Genomic DNA, 19,052 nt, shown 5'->3' on the forward strand with positions numbered 1-19,052 from the left:
TACTAACATATGTGATTGTGTTTGCAAGCATCAGCACCAATTTCTCCCTAGGAACAGCTGCAAACCAGGCTGTAGCCCCAAGGAAAATATAGTTAACAGACAAAGAAAAATGATTTTGTAACAATCTGACCAATACATAGTGCAAGTTAGATGCTAGCATTATTCCCAGAGCCTTGCAGAAACAGGACAGCAAATGAAATATTGAGGGAGTCTTACATTTACATTTGTTCCTCATGGATAAAGGCATAAATTATAGAGAATATTTTGAAATCTGCCTTCAAGAATTACTGATGAAATCAGCTAATTTGCAACTGAATTAAAACCATTCTCACTGGAAAGTTCTGAATTGGTAGATAGGTTATAAGCTAGTTCTACTATATATACTGTATGTGTATACACAGATACAATTTCCATATTTATCTTATTTGTCTGATGCTGGATTTCAATGAAATACTGAGTCATTGCCATAATTTATAATTTCAAAATTAAGGTTTATCTGAAGACAGAACCTGCTATCATCACAAAATCTGATCTCTTACAGTAAAACCTCTGTTTTAGGATAATCCCTGAGAGATATTTTCTCTCATTAGCTGAAATTAATTAGCCTAAAAGAAAGGCTCTACTTATTCTTTCCCCTTCCCATAGCACAGGAAAAAGAATGAAAACCCTATTTCTGACTTCTCAGATCCAGATGGGCCATCTTGAAGTGAGAACTTGTTGGCTTCCTTTTCTTTTATTAAATTTCTCTAATGTAGGTCTAATGGTCTCTTGTCCCCGAGAACTGAGGGAGAAGGGCTCCTGTCATTCAGGAACTTTCTACTCAATAACACTATTTTTTCTTCCTTCCTTCCTTTGTTCAGAAAAAGCTAAATCAGCTTCTATAGCAACTGGCATAAAAAATGTAGCAACCCCCCCCCATAAATTATTAAACATTTCAATCTGGATTCAAGCCTTATGTTATTGAGTAAGATTTGGGTGCCTAAATGGATGACCTAGACAAGGAGCGACGAAGTGAGAATACAATTCCTTTTGATTCTTCTTGACTTCCCATGGTTACCTTCTTGAGCACTCTTGAGTGGAGGGTGTTCAGGATACAACATTACAATTCTACTGCTTCTATCTGCGGAAGATGGCATTGGGGGACATCTTGGCCTAATCAGAATGAGTCCCAAAGGGTTCCTTTTTGTCATTAATAATGGGACTGGTGAGGCCTTGGCATGAAATTCCAGAACTGGCAGAACATGCTGTTATTTAGCCAAATGTAACTCCACTGGGCTTACAAAGAGAAAAGGGCATTTTCCAAGATTTTAAAAACTGGATAGCCTCATAGGAGAGAATGCAGTCTTTCAGCATATTTAAGCTTAAGCAGAATTATGAAATGAGTTGTTTTGATAAAACAATGGCAATATTTTGCAAAGCTAATGTTTGTTCTGACCTGACTGCTCTAGAGATTCCTAAAACCAAGTTGGAGGAAGTTGAGGAGTGTTTATACAGTGTCAGAATACTAATGGAACACAAATATGCCTAAATATGCTACAGTTGTCTTCATTGAATACATTTAAGACTACTGAGAAGTAGAAAAATCTGATTTGGACAAATGCTCAGAAAGGAAATTATGTTATAGCAGGTAAACTAGGCTTTGAAGAAAAAGGAGCAGAGAGAAAATGGGGGTCTTGCAAGAACTTTAACCATAGGTAAGTGGTAAATGGACTTTCATCTTATTTAGAATTCTTTTGTGGCTTAGCAAGTCGTTATAGACCAGACCGTGGTTCAGTTTAGTAAGAAAATATAAAATATGGATTAATTCAATAAGCAAGTTACATCTGTTGTTTGACTAAGAATGGACGGCTTCAAATACTCCCAGATTTAACTCCATAAACTACTAAACAACTACTGACCGGCAGCTCACAACACATCAATAGTGTGATGGAGAAATCATTATCAGCAAAATAAAAATGATGATTAATTTTCAAAAAGATCTTCAAAGAAATTTGGACTATCTTGGGCCTTCAAGTCATTTTTGACTCCTGCTAATACCTGAACAAGTCCATGCAGGGTTTTTTTTTTTTTTGGCAAAATATGCAGAAATGGTTTAAAACTTTTTCCTAAGGCTGTGAAAGACTTACTAGGCCAAAGAACCCAGCTGGTTTTGTGTCCAAGGTAGGAATAAAACTTACAGTCTCCTGGTTTCTAGCTTCGTGCCTTAAACCACTATACCAAACTGAATGACCTGCTATTATTAGTTATCTGGAAATTCTATAGGCATTCAGAGGCACTTTGTTTTTACTGATCAGTAGAAATAGTTGTAGGTGCCCAATAATCTTCACTTCACTGCCTGTAGATATTATTTTATCTTTTTGTCAGAAGACCAAGTAAATGAAAATACAGCCAGTTGTGTGTTGCAATGCTTGTACAGGTACACCTAGAAATAGAATGTACAGGAAGTGTCAATAAAATAAAGAAATTATTAATTGTCAATTAAACAATTAATCAATTCCAGTGCCAGCCTTCTCACTTTAGTGCCTCATTGGGAGAGGTAACAGAGAGTGGATAAACGTAAGAACACAAATGATCCACATGCATTATTTTGTACACGCTTTTCCAATTTCAAAAATGATTTTCCATCACACACACACACACACTTATAAACCTGAGCCTGAAAGAAAAAGTAAGTTATTCTTATACAGTTTGAAAGGGTGTTTTTAATTACTTAATGGTTAGAATGCAGTGCTTCTGTTGACTGACTGCAGTTCAGCAGTTTGAGTCTCGCCAGCTCAAGGTTGACTCAGCCTTCCATCCTTCCGAGGTTGGTAAAATGAAGACCCAGACTTTTGGGGGTAATAAGCTAACTCTGTAAACTGCTTAGTGAGGGCTATAAAGCACTGTGAAGTGGTATGTAAGTCTAAATGCTCTTGCTATTGCTACTGATTTTTATTACCAAATATAAACTGCAGCAAGAGGCACAAAGTGGAAGTAGTCTCATGAAGCAAAGAACAATAATGGTTTATTGTGTATTCAGTCACTGAATCCATGCACAGACAATATGGTCTTACCTAGTGCTCACAACCGTCCATGGTAATACTATCCTTATGGAACTGAACAAGAAATGTATGCAATTGTGAGATCTGTTGTCTGGTTTGGTGGGGAAAGTAATTGAAGGTAAATATTTCAATGTAAACATTACAATATAGCTGAAAGTTGCAAAAAAAATGAGTAGAAATCCCCCACAATTTCCCATTAACCCATTCTTCAACAAGATGCCTGACTTCCAAACTTACAAACCTTCCTTTTCAAATGTTAATGGAAACTTTGGGAAACTTACACGTACTGTTGGAGCAGTCTGCATCTGCCTCACCCACAAGATTTCTGCATACATCATCACACTTCCAGTCCAGATCCTAGGTCAGCTATTTTTTTCTACTACAAGCTTTAAGTGAATAGAGTCTGCACAGCAGTAAGCCTGTTACCAAGGACACACTATTGATCAGACCACATATTATAGTTCAACTAGCTCAGAATGACAGGAAGGCATACTATAAGGTCCAGGACTTAAATTAGTCCAAAGGAAATCCGCCTTTTGTAAGAGTGTTTTAAATCATAATAAAAATATTGAGATCAATAATATGGGCCTATTTGGTAATGATGGTGGTATATGGAAGATTGTGACTTAACACGTAAGAGGACTGAAAGGGAAGCATGAATGAAATGAAATAAATAATTATAGGTATGCTGTGTGTTAACAAAACTAAGAGAGCAGCGAAAAATATAATGGATCTGAACGTCCAATCTTTTAAAAGGATGCTCGATGGAATACTGAAGTGAAAAGGACCGAGCCTAGATATGTCTACATTAACATGTAGATGAAGAAGCAAATATGCTATCCAAATAAATGCTTGTCGTCGTATTCATTCTTTCAAGCTAAAACATTTTTCTTGCCAGGGTCAACACCTGGTGACTTTACATTGGGTTTTCTTGGCAGCAATATTAGGTGTTTTACTTGGCATGCAAAAGAAATCAATGCTTCTCATGAGAAACATATTCCATGTCTTCCAAACGTGCTTTACAGTATGATCATTGGAAAACATGTGGCTGCTTTAAGATGTTAGGTTCAAACACTAATATTTATATTCTCATAAACTCCAAAGCATTTTCTGAAGATCCAATCAAAATGAAGCAAAGGATAAGAGGACAGGATGCTATGCCTAAGAAGTGATCACCATTCCTTGAAATAGTAATGTGGATAATTCAGCAAAAAGGCTTTTGATGGCAAATAAAGCCATTTCTTATGGTATAAAAAGGTTCCTTAGGTTCCCCATGTATAATTCATACCAGGACTGCAGCAAATGTTAAAGTCCAAGTAACTGCCCAGGAAGGATTGCTTAGCTGGCAAAAGATCCTACCTACTATGCATGCCATTTGGGCCTTTGGTAACCCTCTGTCAGCACTTCCCAGACCATTTAGAAGACCATGAAACTATCTAGAATACATGGAATTCTACAAGCACTCAGTTGACAACTTATATTGTAACTGAACTGGAAATACATTTATATTCCATCTTCTAGATCTTGTATATTCTCAGAGTGACTTAACAACAATTAATGTCAATAAAAAGGAATCTTTTTTAAAAATTATATGAAACCCCAATATAGAGGCCAATACATACAAAATTGTAAAGACTCTCACAAACTGAGTAGTTTGCCATTAATTTTCTGATTTTCTCCCTTTCACGTATTGGGCATTTTCTGAGATCAGCCAAAGTTGGCTAATCATTGCCCCTAGCTGGACATGGATTCTTTTATAGGAACTAAAAAAAAAGCATTATGTATTAAAGCAGGTTTTAATACTAGTGCCAAGAGCTTTTGACAATTATAGGAGGAAGAGGGAAGTAATACAAATATTCAAATAGATTAAAACAAAATATAGGAGGTCACAGGAAGAAACTATGTTTTTCTTATATGAAATAAAAGAGCCAAACATGTCTGATTCAGTAGTTTCTATGATTAGCTTTTGCAAAAGGGCACCATAAAAAAGAACCATATTGAGAAATTGTTAACCTCTCTCATTATTAAATTTATTAAAGAAGGTAAAATCTAATTTGTTTTGCAGAAAAAAGAAGCCCTGAGGCACCCATTGCAATCCAAGGACAATTTAGGGGACAATTGTTTCAATTATAATGCAACCTTTTTTGGATCTTACAAGAATACATTCCTGCATCAAGGTTAATTAACTAGGAGGGGGGAAAATCACAGAAGCATTTTACAAAGGACCTGAGATAAATTCAGTTAACCAATTAAATATTGCCTTATATATGGCTACAGTCTGCTTCCCTGGTGCCCCCATTTGTTTGAGTTCACCCTGAATGATCTTTCCTCATCAGTTTGCACTTTATTGTACTGAGTCAAACCTGCACCATGGCATTAACATTCTCCTTGGCATCAAAAACGCACCAAAAGCTTCAGCAGAATTTTCTGATGCCATCACACATTACTAAAACAAAGCTGAAAGAAAAGCAGTTGATTGTTTTTATGGTAATGATTATGGAGAGAGGTCAGGAAAGGGAGCTACATTTGATAGGCCAGAGAGCAAAGAATAATAACAAGATTCAGAGTTTCCATTGCCCATAAAGAAGTTGAGGCACATTTTGTTGCCTCTTGGTATTTTTCTCAAGTATCTTTTGTGAATTAAAATGGCTGACTAGATTTGATCAATAAAAAGTTACTCTTTCCAATACAGTCTGAACAAAGTACAAATCTGCAACTTAAGGTTTAGAACTCAAGAAGCATGTTACATAGTTACGAAACAGATTATTATGCTATTATTTTCTTTCTATTTTATTCCAACGTACATGGCTTTTCTTTTCCTCCGAAGGAACTTTTTTTAACACCACTGCACAAGATCTTCTATCTAATGCTTTTCATATATTTTCTTTTGAAAATTTCTGAGTTTGTCACAAACTACATTTAAAAAATAAAAATGTATTGGCCACCCATCTTACCCCAGGGTAAGTTAGGGAAGTTGTGGTATTTAATGGCTTTTAAATAATTTAAAATGAAATTTAATACTGGCCTGTCACAAAAGGCTAGGCATTATTTTTAATCAGAAATTGTTCCTGGCTATGAATAGTTGTATAAAAACATATGAAAGTTTCTACACATGCCACAGCAGCAAGGCTTTTATATACATAATGATGGAAAAACTGACATTGCTTATTGTGGAAGAATGGATGGTGAAAGTAATGGAACTGGCTGAAGTGGCAAAATTGACAGCTTTTATCAGAGAAAAGACACTGATTAATTTTAATGCTGACTGGAAACTTGTTTTGGACTTTTCATGAACAAAAAAAATGAAATTATGATATTTGGATTTAATGCTTGGGTAGCAAAAATGGTAAACTTAAAGTAAATTTATAATATCTGATGTAAAATAAAGTTGGAAGTCATTTCTTTCTCTTTCTTTCTATTTTTTTTCTTTCTGCACTTTTGGCTTTGTTTCTTTTTTCACTCTGTACTATTTGCTTTTTCATACTTCAATTATTAGTTTACTAGTTTGTATTCCCTTATTTGAATTTTTAATATTCATAAAAGGAAAATGTTCCTAGGTTAAATTATATTTGTAATATATTCCCAGTAGAAAGAGCCTAGTTCCTTAAACATAAAAATCAGTCAGCTTGTGATTCTGTGGCAAAGTATTCTGCCGTATTCCTACTGCTTCTATCTCTTTTGTGTCTGACCAAGATAAAGGAAAATGGAGAACTTAGTCAGCAAATTATATTTCTCCTCATCAACCATCTTGCAACTAACGGCCATGATTCTCCATATACTTACTCTTAAAAGAGCAGATATGTTTTGAATTAAATATGCCATGCAGGTAAAACTTGAAAAATTAGAATATCGCGCAAAAGTTCATTTATTTCAGTAATGCAACTTAAAAGGTGAAACTAATATATGAGATAGACTCATTACATGCAAATCAAGATAGTTCAAGCTGTGATTTGTCATAATTGTGATGATTATGACTTACAGCTCATGAAAACCCCAAATCCACAATCTCAGAAAATTCGAATATTGTGAAAAGGTGCAATATTCTAGGCTCAAAGTGTCCCACTCTAATCAGCTAATTCAGCATTAAAACCGGCAAAGGGTTCCCAAGCCTTTAAATGGTCTCTCAGTCTGGTTCAGTAGGAATCACAATCATGGGAAAGACTGCTGACCTGACAGTTGTGCAGAAAACCATCACTGACACTCTCCATAAGGAGGAAAAGCCTCAAAAGGTAATTGCAAAAGACGTTGGATGTTCCCAAAGTGCTGTATAAAAGCACATTAATAGAAAGTTATTTGGAAGGGGAAAGTGTGGAAGAAAAAGGTGCACAAGCAGCAGGAATGACCGCAGCCTGGAGAGGATTGTCAGGAAAAGGCCATTCAAAAGTGTTGGGGACTTTCACAAGGAGTGGACTGAGGCTGGAGTCAGTGCATCAAGAGCCACCACACACAGACGGATCCTGGACATGGGCTTCAAATGTTGTATTCCTCTTGTCAAGCCGCTCCTGAACAACAAACATCAGAAGCGTCTTACCTGGGCTAAAGAAAAAAACGGTTCACCGACAAAAGGGCGAACGACAAAACCGCGCCCGACTAAACCGCATCGCTGACATCATCAACAGGGCGACAACAGCGCGGAGACAGAAGCGCGCTGTAAAAGTAACCCTAAACCTAAACTTAACCCCAACCCTAAACCTAACCCTAAACATAACTCTAAACCCAACCCTTAACCTAACCGTTAACCTAACCCTAACCCTTAACCTAACCCTAAACCTAACCCTAAACCTAACTCTAAAGCTAACCCTAACCCTAACCCTTACCTTAAGTTAAATCGGCTTTCTTTCGACATGCTATTGTAAAGCACCCTTCTTTCTCCGCGCTGGCTGTTGTCGCTGCGTTGATGACATCAGCGACGCAGTTTAGTCGGGTGCGGTTTTGACGTTCGCCCTTTTGTCGGGTCACGGAAAAAAACAGACCTGGTCTGTTGCTCAGTGGTCCAAAGTCCTCTTTTCTGATGAGAGCAACTTTTGCATCTCATTTGGAAACCAAGGACCCAGAGTATGGAGGAAGAATGGAGAGGCACACACTGCAAGATGCTTGAAGTCCCGTGTGAAGTTTCCACAGTCTATGTTGATTTGGGGAGCCATGTCATCTGCTGGTGTTGGTCCACTGTGCTTCATTAAGTCCAGGATCAATGCAGCTGTCTACCAGGAGATTTTGGAGCACTTCATGCTTCCTTCCGCAGATGAGCTTTATGGGGATGCTGACTTCATTTTTCAGCAGGAGGTGGCACCTGCCCACACTGCCAGAAACACCAAAACCTGGTTCAATGACCGTGGGATTACTGTGCTTGATTGGCCAGCAAACTCGCCTGATCTGAACCCCATAGAGAATCTATGGGGCGTTGCCAAGAGAAAGATGAGAGATGTGAGACCGAACAATGCAGAAGAGCTGAAGGCCACTATTGAAGCATCTTTGTCTTCCATAACACCTCAGCAGTGCCACAGGATGATAGCTTCCATGCTACGCCACACTGAAGCAGTAATTGCTGCAAAAGGGGCCCAAACCAAGTACTGAGTACATATGCATGCTTATACTTTTCAGAGGTCCGATATTGTTCTATGTACAATCCTTGTTTTATTGATTGCATGTAATATTCTAATTTTCTGAGATTGTGCATTTGGGGTTTTCATGAGCTGTAAGCCATAACCACAATTATGACAAATCACGGCTTGAACTATCTTGCTTTGCATGTAATGAGTATCTCATATATTAGTTTCACCTTTTAAGTTGCATTACTGAAATAAATGAACTTTTGCACGATATTCTAATTTTTCGAGTTTCACCTGTATACCCCTATTATGGTAAAATATTGTGTAATGTGATTCGTTCTTAAGAGTATTCTTACAAAAGGCATAAATGTAAGAATGTAAAACTCTTGTAAGAATACTCTAAGAATCATCATATTACATAATATTTTTACCCTAACAGGGATAAATGGCATATTTAATCCAAAACACATCTGCTCTTTTAAATAAGTGAAGTTCAGTATTTTTTCCTGTAATTTTAAATGCTTAGCTTTTCAAAATGGAGAACACTTTTTGAGTTGTAAGAGAAAAACTGAGGATTATGACTCTACCAATAGATTCAGTGGTAATTTCTATACTAGTGACTTAGAGCATCATCTAGCCTCCATTGACATGACCTAAAGCCTGCCTGCTATTTTTGGCAAAATAATGGTTAGATGGCTAAAGAAGATCCTATACAATAAATTACAATAATATAAAAGAAATATTTCTTGAACTGATATATTTCATTCTTGCTCGTTCCCAATCCGATGAAATTGTTCATTTTATTTATGATGGGAACATACAGATTAAGTAATTATTTTAAGGAATCATGGTAGTGCAAAGTTTGGGAACCTCTGTTCTAAGCCATTCTTGGCAAGAATTTGGCTCCAAATCATAATTAATATTGTGGGTAAGGTAGAAAGTTAAACTATAAACTGAAACCATGGTAATAATAAAGGTTAACTAATTGTTAACTTCTTCTTCCTGCCATCATACAATAGAGTGGTTATACAGAATTACTGCTTTGGTGGCAGAATCTCTTTTGCTGTGATTACATTTTCATCCCCTCAGGTGAATGGAAGATTCTATTAAGAAACAAAAGACTGTGGGAAGCATGCGCTGATTCCAAGCACTGTGGAGGCACTGACTCCATAATCAGAAAAACTGGAAATTACTGGTACCAGTCAGTGCAAAGGTGGCTGGGATACCAGCCAAGTAAAGCTGCAAATTGCTGATGATATGTTTCCTAGTGTTTTGGCTGAACTCCCATCAATCTATCAAAGGTAGAATAGACCCACTTTTCTTGTATGTTTGTATCCATTTGCCATTATAGTTATCAGTTAAAAATTTTAAGAGCTTAAAATTGCATAATACTGATTAAAATTCTGCTGTAAAATAATGAATGCAATCTAACTAGGGCTGCAGCAGTATGTATCATTGGAGAAACTACTTTATCCTAAGCTCTGACTAAAACACTACAGCCAAATGAGAGACCTAATTGATGCAAAATCTAATTATATTTGATATCCTAAGCTCAATCCTCTGAGGTATCTCATTTTGCCAAGATACTTAGAACCTCTGCCTCATTGTACATTAAGGGTCCGTTAGGCCTCCCTTCTTTTCGGTTCTCTGCTTTCTCTAAGGAGATCTTTCCCAATTTAGAAAATATTTTTATTTTATTTTGCCAAACTCTATTCTGTATACCATTAGTAATATGACTGAGAAACATTTATTTAAGAAATGAACCATTAGTAATCCCTTACAGGTATGCATGACCTCTTAACTATCCAGAGTTACCACTTCTTTAACTTAGGCATGAGTTTCACTTATAGTATTCTGAAATTAATTGCATGTCAAAGTTACTCCTATTTGTGGATTTCATCAGAATACTTTTAAAAGCATAAAAATGAATGTAAATCCTGTATTTCATGGATATTAAATTCCCACTATGTACTGTACAATGAAGATTCTAAATAAAATTGACAGGTATAGTGTAGTGGTTATAGTATTGGGCTGAATGTAGAAAAACTTGTTCAAAACCACTGGGTAACTTTGGATAAGTCAGTTTATTTTCAGCATAACCTACCTGACAAGGTGAAAAGGAAAGGAGTGCAAAGTACACTGTATTAAACTCTTGAAGGGCAAGTCCATCAAACAAATACATAGATAAAATACAATTGTATTTTCAGTTCTCATAGAAATCATTTCTGATCACAAAATATAATCACCATAGTATATATGTTCTGAAAAAAATCTTACAACACAATAATACATGGTTTGTATTAAAAACTATGTATGTATATACCGTCTTCCCCAAAAGACCTATCCTGAAGCTTGATTTTTATTTGTGCACCTAATATAAGCCCTACTCAAATAATAGGCCCTTGTTAAGACGCCACCCACTCCATCCCACCATCTGGTTGCACAAGGTGGGCGAGGTGCATGCATAAAAATCAAGCTAGGGTGGGGGGAAGGGGAGCTGCTCCATGTGCCCTGCACCCGCTTACTTTAGAACCACTGCAGCCAGGCCTCCCACACCCTGACACCTGTCACACAGCTGCCCAATTTCTTCTGCAACTGCTTGCAGCTGCTTGTGGCCAGACACCACGTGATGCATTGTACTGGTGCTGCTGCTCATGGCAGGCTGCATGGCTCATCATGTCGGTGCTGCTGCTCATGGCAGGAGGCTGCATGGCATATTGCTCCGGTGCCATTGTGACAGGTCACGTGTTGTGCTGTTGCCGTTACTTGTGTACACAATGGTGCAACGCAGCACTGGGCAGCATCGGTGCAACAAACCACGCAGTGTCTGGCTGTGAGCGACTGCAGAAGTCAGGCAGCAGGTGCCAAGGCATGGAAGGTGCAACAGATGTCAGGGCATGGAAGGCCTGGCTTCAGCGGTCCTTAGGTAAGTGGATAAAACATCTCCCAAAAATAAGACCTGGTGCTTATTTTGGGGCCCAAAACAAAATAAAACCAGGTTTTATTTTGGGGAAAACACAATATGTATGTATGCATGTAATTATGTATGAAATAAACCTGGTCAATTTGGAAAACTAGAAATATAGTTTCTAGTTTCTAACAAGAAATATATCCTATGCAATCGATAGGCGAGCTAAACAGGAATCTATTATTTTGAAATGCAGAATTCTAAGAAAATGTATGACCAGTAGACATATACTTGTATACGTCATGTGCCAAAAGGTCCAAGTAATATGATAAATTTAAGAAGCAAAACATATAATTCCCCCCCCCCCCCCCCCCAAAAAATGATCAAGTATCACAGGGCTCATCTATTACTGCAATATACCAAGAAAATCTTAGTCCACTGAACGAAACAAGCTTACGTAGATTTCTGACTGCTGAAGTGGCCCTGAACTTTCTGAAAGGTTTGTTTAGTTACCAAACGTTATGAACATTAGTTTTTATACAAACCTGTAGCCACAGAAATCAGTAAGATTCATCCCTCTGAAGTTGGAGAAGGCATTCTGCACCTCTGACTAGAAATTGCAACGCTGAAAACACTGAAAACTTTCTCCTGCTGCACCATTAAATTCTGAAAGCAATAATTCCTGATGTCACGAACTAGGAGGACTTTGGACCTTCAGAATATTAAGCATTCTTGGTCTTCAATCATATACCCAAGTCCAGTAATTCTACACAACGGTTCTGGAGGTAATTTTTTTAATCCTTTCCAGCTGTTGGCAAGAAATTGGAGTTAGGGGCTTCTTCTACAACTGCATCCTATAGTACAGTGATGGCGAATCTATTTTCCCTCGGGTGCCAAAAGCACGTGCATGTGCTATCGGGCATGCCCACATCCATAATTAAATGCCCCCCCCAATGTTATGCCCACCTGTGCATGCGCATGCGACCCCCCCACTGCCCCCGTGCATATGCACATGGCTTTCTTGAAGCCTGGGGAGGGCAAAAACAGCCTCCCCGCTCCCACAGGCCCTCTGGAGGCCAGAAACCGCACATTTCCTGACTTCCGGTGGGCCCATTCTTTGCCCTCCCCAGACTTCAGGTTTTCCTGAAGCCTGGGGAGAGCAAAAATGAAAATCAGCTCAGAGTGGACATAGGGCAATGGCTCGCATGCCCTCAGATATGGCTCCATGTACATACATGCCATAGTAAATAAATCCTATAGTAAATAAATCCTACTAGTTTCAAAAGAGTTAGTAAATATGTGAAAAAATGTGAAAAGATAACCAATTTCGTTGTATTTAAGTACAATGACAATAAAGATTATACTTTTTAAAAAGATAAGGTAAGAATAGCTACAACATAAAACATATGCAAGCAAGAAGCATTTAATCTGCCCTATGCTCCATTATTTTTTCTGAGACAGATGCCAGCATAAGATTGGATTATTTGTTTCCTCCATAATCTGAACTCTCAGGGATGTGGTCCAGATATGTCTTTGCATGCTACATATCAAATGCTAAATATAGTTTTTGGAAATAAAGGTATTACAGGATTCCATTAGTTTTAAAATTCTAGTTTTGCACAGGAAAAGTCTCACGCATGAGAAAGTTTTCTTTGTAAAATCAGAACCACAACTTTTCATCCTAAGGTTACAAGAAACATTTTGGTGGTATAAGGTTCAAAATGGTCACACCAAAGCAAGCAAATTATTAGTTAAATAAATGCTCTGTATGTAAGCACTTTTGAATTTTAATGTAACATAGATACTGTGGACATTAAAACATTCCATTTTCAATCATAAGATCATTTCATTAAATTTCACCATAATCATGTTTTTAAAAAAGAAATTACATCTTTAGATGAAACTTTTTCAAATAGACAATCTTGTACAGTATTCCAGTTTTGAGTGGCAAGTTGTAATGCAAAATTTAGATAAGTACAGAATGTAAAGATAAATGCATTTCTTATATCTTGGAAATGTGAATTAAATTTGTTTGCTTACAGATATAGTTCACAGAAACAACAGGTATCTATAGCATAAATTCTAATTCTTAAGAACCTAATTTGACAGAAAATGTGAAGGAAAAATATCTCATTTTTTTTCAATATTTAAGGAAGCTTTATTAATTTAGTTTTAAATTTGGGTTCACAGAGCATTTCAATTAAAGCACCTTTTGATGCAACTCCTTCAGTTACTGTCAACCTATTGAATTTACTACCTGAAAGTTGCACAAAGTAAACAAAACTTTCCAGATAAAGTAAATGAAACAATCTTAATAAGTTCAACTGTGCTTCAGTATCAATCCATTTAGCCTGCTGCCTCTTTTTGCTCTGTGCTCTAAGTATAAATTCAGTCATGCACTATGGATCTACAGAGGACTCAATGTTCAGCTCAGATGGAATTCCCAAGCAATTCTAAACGGAGAACTTAATTGTGCATTATTCAAGAGGTGACAAGAGCAGCTTCGCTAAAAGCAATAGCTGCAAATGGAAGGTGAGTTAAAAAAAAAGTCTAAAGCAAAGAGGAGTAGAAATTAAGTTCCATTTAAGTTGTGCAAACAATGTGTGCAATTTTTCATGGACAGCTCTGGATCAGCACCTTTAAGGAAGACATAGACAAAGAACAGAAGAATGTGTGCATTAATCCAGCACTATTGGTTTGTGGTTAAGGCAGCAGGTTAGAAACTGGAATCCTGAATTCTAGTTCCACCCTAGACACAAAAGCCAGCTAGGTGACCTTGGGCTAGTCATTTTCTCTCAGCCTTTGGAAAGAGGCAATGGCAAACCACTTCTGGAAAACCTTGCCAAGAAAACTGCAGGGATTTTATCCAGGCAATTTCAGAGAATAGGACATGATCCAAGGGAAGAAAAAAAGAAAACCCTGCAATGATGTAACAGGAACATACTTGGGGGTTTATGATACAAAGATGCAGCCTGGAACAGCACCCAAACTACGAAAGTCACATTGTCACAAAGGATGTTTCCGAACTTCAGAAGGGTAGTCCTGTCTGAATCCATTGTTATGGGAAAGTTAACGTTTAATCTTGTAGAGGACAGTCCGTGTGGATCCCGGCCCCACATTGCTTCTAGCCAGAAGTGTGATAGTGGTGCAGGCAGTATCACACCACAGGCACCAAGTTCCAATTTTAAATATCCTGCCTAACCGCAGGGTTTTCCAGCAGGGAGGGAAAGGAGGAGGATAAATGCCTTAATACAGCTGAGGTACCTAGTCCCGCCTGGGCCTGAAAAGACTGAACACCCCGGGGCGCTTCCAGCAGTTTACAAGAATCCAAAGCTCCCATATAACCTGAGCCACCGCCTGCCCAGCTCCAGAGTCCCGTCCTCTCTTTCTCCTTCGTGGAAGTTTTCCTCCCCCCCCCCACCTTTCCCTCTTCCTCGATTGGTGCCTGCCACCCCCCTTTCTGTTTTCGGGGCCGGGTCTCATTCCCAGCCCCCCTCCTCCGGGACAAATCCAAAGGGCAAGAGCTCCTCGGGGCATGTGCAGAGAGCTAAGTCAGCCACACGCCCCAATCCCATCCCAGGAGGTCAAGAGGAAGGAGTTTCCCCATTGAAAGGGCATGACTTTCAGGGAACGCCAGTCCCCGGCCGGCACTTCACTTCTCCTTTCCAGGCCCGAGTCGAATCCGATTCCGCGCCCCACCACACCCCAACACAACCCGAGAGACCCCACCCCACCAAATGCCTTTTCTTCCCCCCGCCCGAGTTTGCTGCTTGTCCCCCGGCTGCCCGCACCTTCTTGGGCGCCTTGGTGACCGTGGACATGAAGGAGTATTTCTCCGCGTCCTCCATCTCCTTGGCTTGCTTCAGCTCGTCCCCTGCCGCAGCGTCTGGCACGGAAGACATGCTGGAGGGAAGCGGGCCCAGGCCGAAGAACCGGACGGCTTCCCCTTCGCGAGCTCCTCCGCGACCTCCTTCCACGATCGCCAAGTCTGCAGCCGCCGCGCTCCGACAAGGGGCGGGGCCAGGGCAGCACCTGCGTCAGCACGCACCCGCGGGATCGCCCCACTCGCGCGCTAGGCTTTCGGGCACGAGAGGCCCGAACGCAAGGGCCGGGCGCCGAGTCTCTGCAGCGCCTCCTGGCGGAACTTGCGCTCCTCGCTGCTCTCGGGAGTCCTGGAGGTCCTTTTGTTTCGCCGTATGAAAAGAAAAAGAGAGGTGCCCGACATCCAGATCCAGAAATCCTTTTCACAAGGCAAAAAGGAAGAAGGCGGACAAAAATGCCCATAAGATGTTGCGAAAAGTTGTGGTTGTGTGTGTGTATGTGTGTGTGTTGGGGGGGGGGGAGGTTATCTTAGTGGATAGTGGATGCATAGGCTCAGTAGGAGACTTACCGATCCATTATTTTTGCTGTAAGAGCCTAGCCCTTAAATAATTCTGAATCTTATTAGGTCTTTTTTTAAATCAGTTTATCAATTACTTCTATATAGATAATGATAGAAGTAGCCTATGCATCAATTATTCTTTACACAATATTGTTGGTGATGAGCCGATTTGATATGTCATTTTCAATAATGGAAAAGGAATTAGAGGTTCCTTCTTTTGCATAGACATTAGGGAGAGATAACTTCAATATTAAAATCTTCAATAGTTCTGTCTTATTATTATTATTATTATTATGTCTTATTCAAGAATAAATGATTATTTGGACATTTGAGTCCATTGTAATAACATAGTTTAGGGCGTGTTAGAGATTAATAATGAGATTAATGTTTTATTTAGACATATACATTGTCCCATCAGTGTGGCTTTTCAGTAAAACATTATTATATGTTTTAATTCAATTATGAAACAAGCTTTATTAGTCTAAGATGTTCCTATTTCCATATTATTGAAATTGACAGATTGGATTCTTCAGGCCCTTGCTTTCACTAAAAGAGCTGGGCAGGTGGCTCTTTCACTCTGTCCACTTAATCACCTGAAAGCTCACTTAACAACTGAAACCAAAAGTGCTAAGATTGTTGTCACTGAGCAAAGCAATCACATGGCCATCTTGCTTAACAACTGCTTCACTCAGTGACCAAGATTCCAGTCCCAATTGTCAGAAATCAAGGATTACCTGCATTAATTATTTTGTCCTTGTTTTGAGGCCTGATGTGAAACTTGTCTCTATTAATTCTTTTTACATGTTTTTTACAAAATCTAATTGTCCAATGATGAAAGAAATGTCCTTCTGGGTTCAGCTCCAAGTGGGGAAAAAGACACTGGAGACATGGAGGTTGCTTGGAAAGATGGTTTATTGGTGGACAGGGCCACATGGCTTGAGCCCTGAACAGAAAATGTGATCACATGCTTCAATGTTGGTGGAGAAGAAGAGAAGTGCTGAGGGAGGGGCTTGCTAGGCTTTTTATAACCTGTTCAGCTCCACCTCTCTGTTTCCTGTTCCTGTGTAAGAAATGTATTCCTATTGGTTGTCAGAGTCCCATGGGGCCATGCAGGGGCTACTCTCTAGGCTGTGTTTTGAATCCAGATTTGGTTTAAATTCTCAGATGCCATGTGGTCAGTTGGATAAAATTCCTTAATCCCTTCACCCTGGAGCTGCAGTGGAGAAGTCTTTATTATGTAAAAGTGGACAAGCTTGGCCTTCTTAATGGCCCATTAACAGTGGGGATGGACAGGAAGCTACAGGCAACTATTCTGTCTTTTAAAACATGTTTCTTTCTTTTCATATCCAGAGAAATATTCTGCCTTTTCAATATTTCCTAGGATATTTCATTTTTCTGGGAGAGGGCTGGATGATAACTTCCCACAATCCCTCCTTTTTTTTCCAAAACATGTGAGTGGAACGCACATGTTTTTGACAAAAAGATTAAGATTGCCAATTAGTATCAGATATCACTTTCTGTGAGCTTCCAGACAGGTTTTAAGCAAGCAGAAATCCCAAAATTATTCACACCCATGCTTTCCTTTAAGTTACAGGCTGCCCATTTCGAAGGGATGGTTCTTGAACCTGCCCTAGCTCTTATTTTAGTGAGGCCAAATTGAGTTTAGCTAGTGTGCAATCCAGGCTATTTAGTATTTGTAAAATTACACACAATGAGCCTGGGGACTCCTACTCATGAGACCACCAGTGTAACATATCCTGCTTTACTGGGCAGCGTGGGTTTTTTTTAATCACAGTGAGGGCTTGGGTTTTTTTGGGGGAGATCCTCTCTGCTAGCTCTTCAACTGGGGGAATTGCCTGAGGGGAATTGACCCTCCCCCAATGGGATTAAAAAGGGAGAAATCACTGTTTAGGCTTTTGTGCCAGAGCAAAAATCAACCTAGGAAAAACTTTGTGTGGAGGAGATCTAATTTCAACCTAATTCTATGTAGGCTTTCTCCCTCCCTCCCTCCCTCCCTCTCCTTCTCCCCCCCCTCTCTTTTTCTTTGTGTGTGTGTGTGTGTCTGTGTAGCTGCTTCTACAATACAGAAAATACAGACATTTTGGACAAAATTTCCCTCTCACTAGACAGACATCGAAGGGGTTCAGAACTTGCTGTGCTAGCCATTCTCAAATACAATTCTTACATGAATACATTAAACTGATTAGAATATAAATGAGACAAGAAAGAAACCTTACAATGAATTTCTGTGAAGGAAGCAAAGAAAGAAAACTTTAGGATCAATTTTCACCCTTCCCCATAGTCTTTACAGCTGTCTTCTGGGGATAGAAGAGAGTCTTTTGATCTTTACTTCTCCATCTCAGGGTCCGTTCTTTCATATCTGCTGGATGGCATTAGGCTTAGCTTGCTGATAAGAGTGGTCAGTCAGGCTTGGTAGAGTCTGTCCCAGGCTTGGCTAAGTTTTTTCCCCCTCATGTCAGGTGTTATCAGGATGCAATCACCAGCAGCCAATTCAAGAGTTATGGTTTGAGCTAGCAGTCCTTTATTTCTGAGGTGAAGAAAAAGAGAAGCCAAGAATACAGTTCTTTACAGACATATCTTTAGTCTCATGTTGTGGAATCTCACCCATTCTGTCCAAGTGTGGAAATCGAAACATTATTCCAGAAGGCAGACAATGTAAATTTCATTGAACATGACATTCCCACTGCCTCTATGATTGAAACACTTTTACAATAAAATGTGTGAATTTCCAAAAGGGACAACAACTCGTTTTGCAAACAAACAAACAAACAAAATATCATAGGGTAGAGCATCTTGACTCATAAGCTTTTAAAAATGCACTCAGGTGTAAAAGAGGAAGGGAAGAAGCACAGCTTTAAAAAAAATGCAATTAAAAAAAGAGGTACTTTGAGTCAATACTCCAAAATATTAGATTCCATTCAGATGGAAGCAAATTCTCATTAAGTATGTTAAAACATTTACAAATGTAAGCAAAATATCTCAAAATCATTTCTTTTTATAGGTTTAATTAAGCATTTAAACCTGAAAAATTTCCAGAAGAAAAAAAAATCAAAATTGTATTCAGAGCAGAAAAGGAAATGTAGTTGCATAATGTTTATATGCAGATGAAAAGATCACAACAGTGAAAGGTAAAGGTGCAGGAGCAGGTCACC

General features: G+C 38.9%; 1 protein-coding gene across 1 annotated transcript in view; it reads right to left on the minus strand.

Moving 5' to 3' along the window:
* The window catches only part of AHCYL1 (adenosylhomocysteinase like 1), a 51,629-nt gene extending 36,217 nt beyond the window's left edge, over positions 1-15,412 (minus strand). The window contains exon 1 of the mRNA XM_014056016.2: positions 15,290-15,412. Coding sequence (XP_013911491.1) covers positions 15,290-15,400 — 111 coding nt within the window. The 5' untranslated portion in view covers positions 15,401-15,412. The remainder of the gene's footprint in view (positions 1-15,289) is intronic.
* Positions 15,413-19,052: the final 3,640 nt, after the last annotated feature.

This window comes from Thamnophis sirtalis, unplaced genomic scaffold (assembly GCF_051295495.1).
Source record: "Thamnophis sirtalis isolate CommonGarterSnake01/CBP01778 unplaced genomic scaffold, rThaSir2_p1.2 scaffold_7, whole genome shotgun sequence".
In the NCBI taxonomy this organism is placed as follows: Eukaryota; Metazoa; Chordata; class Lepidosauria; order Squamata; family Natricidae; genus Thamnophis; species Thamnophis sirtalis.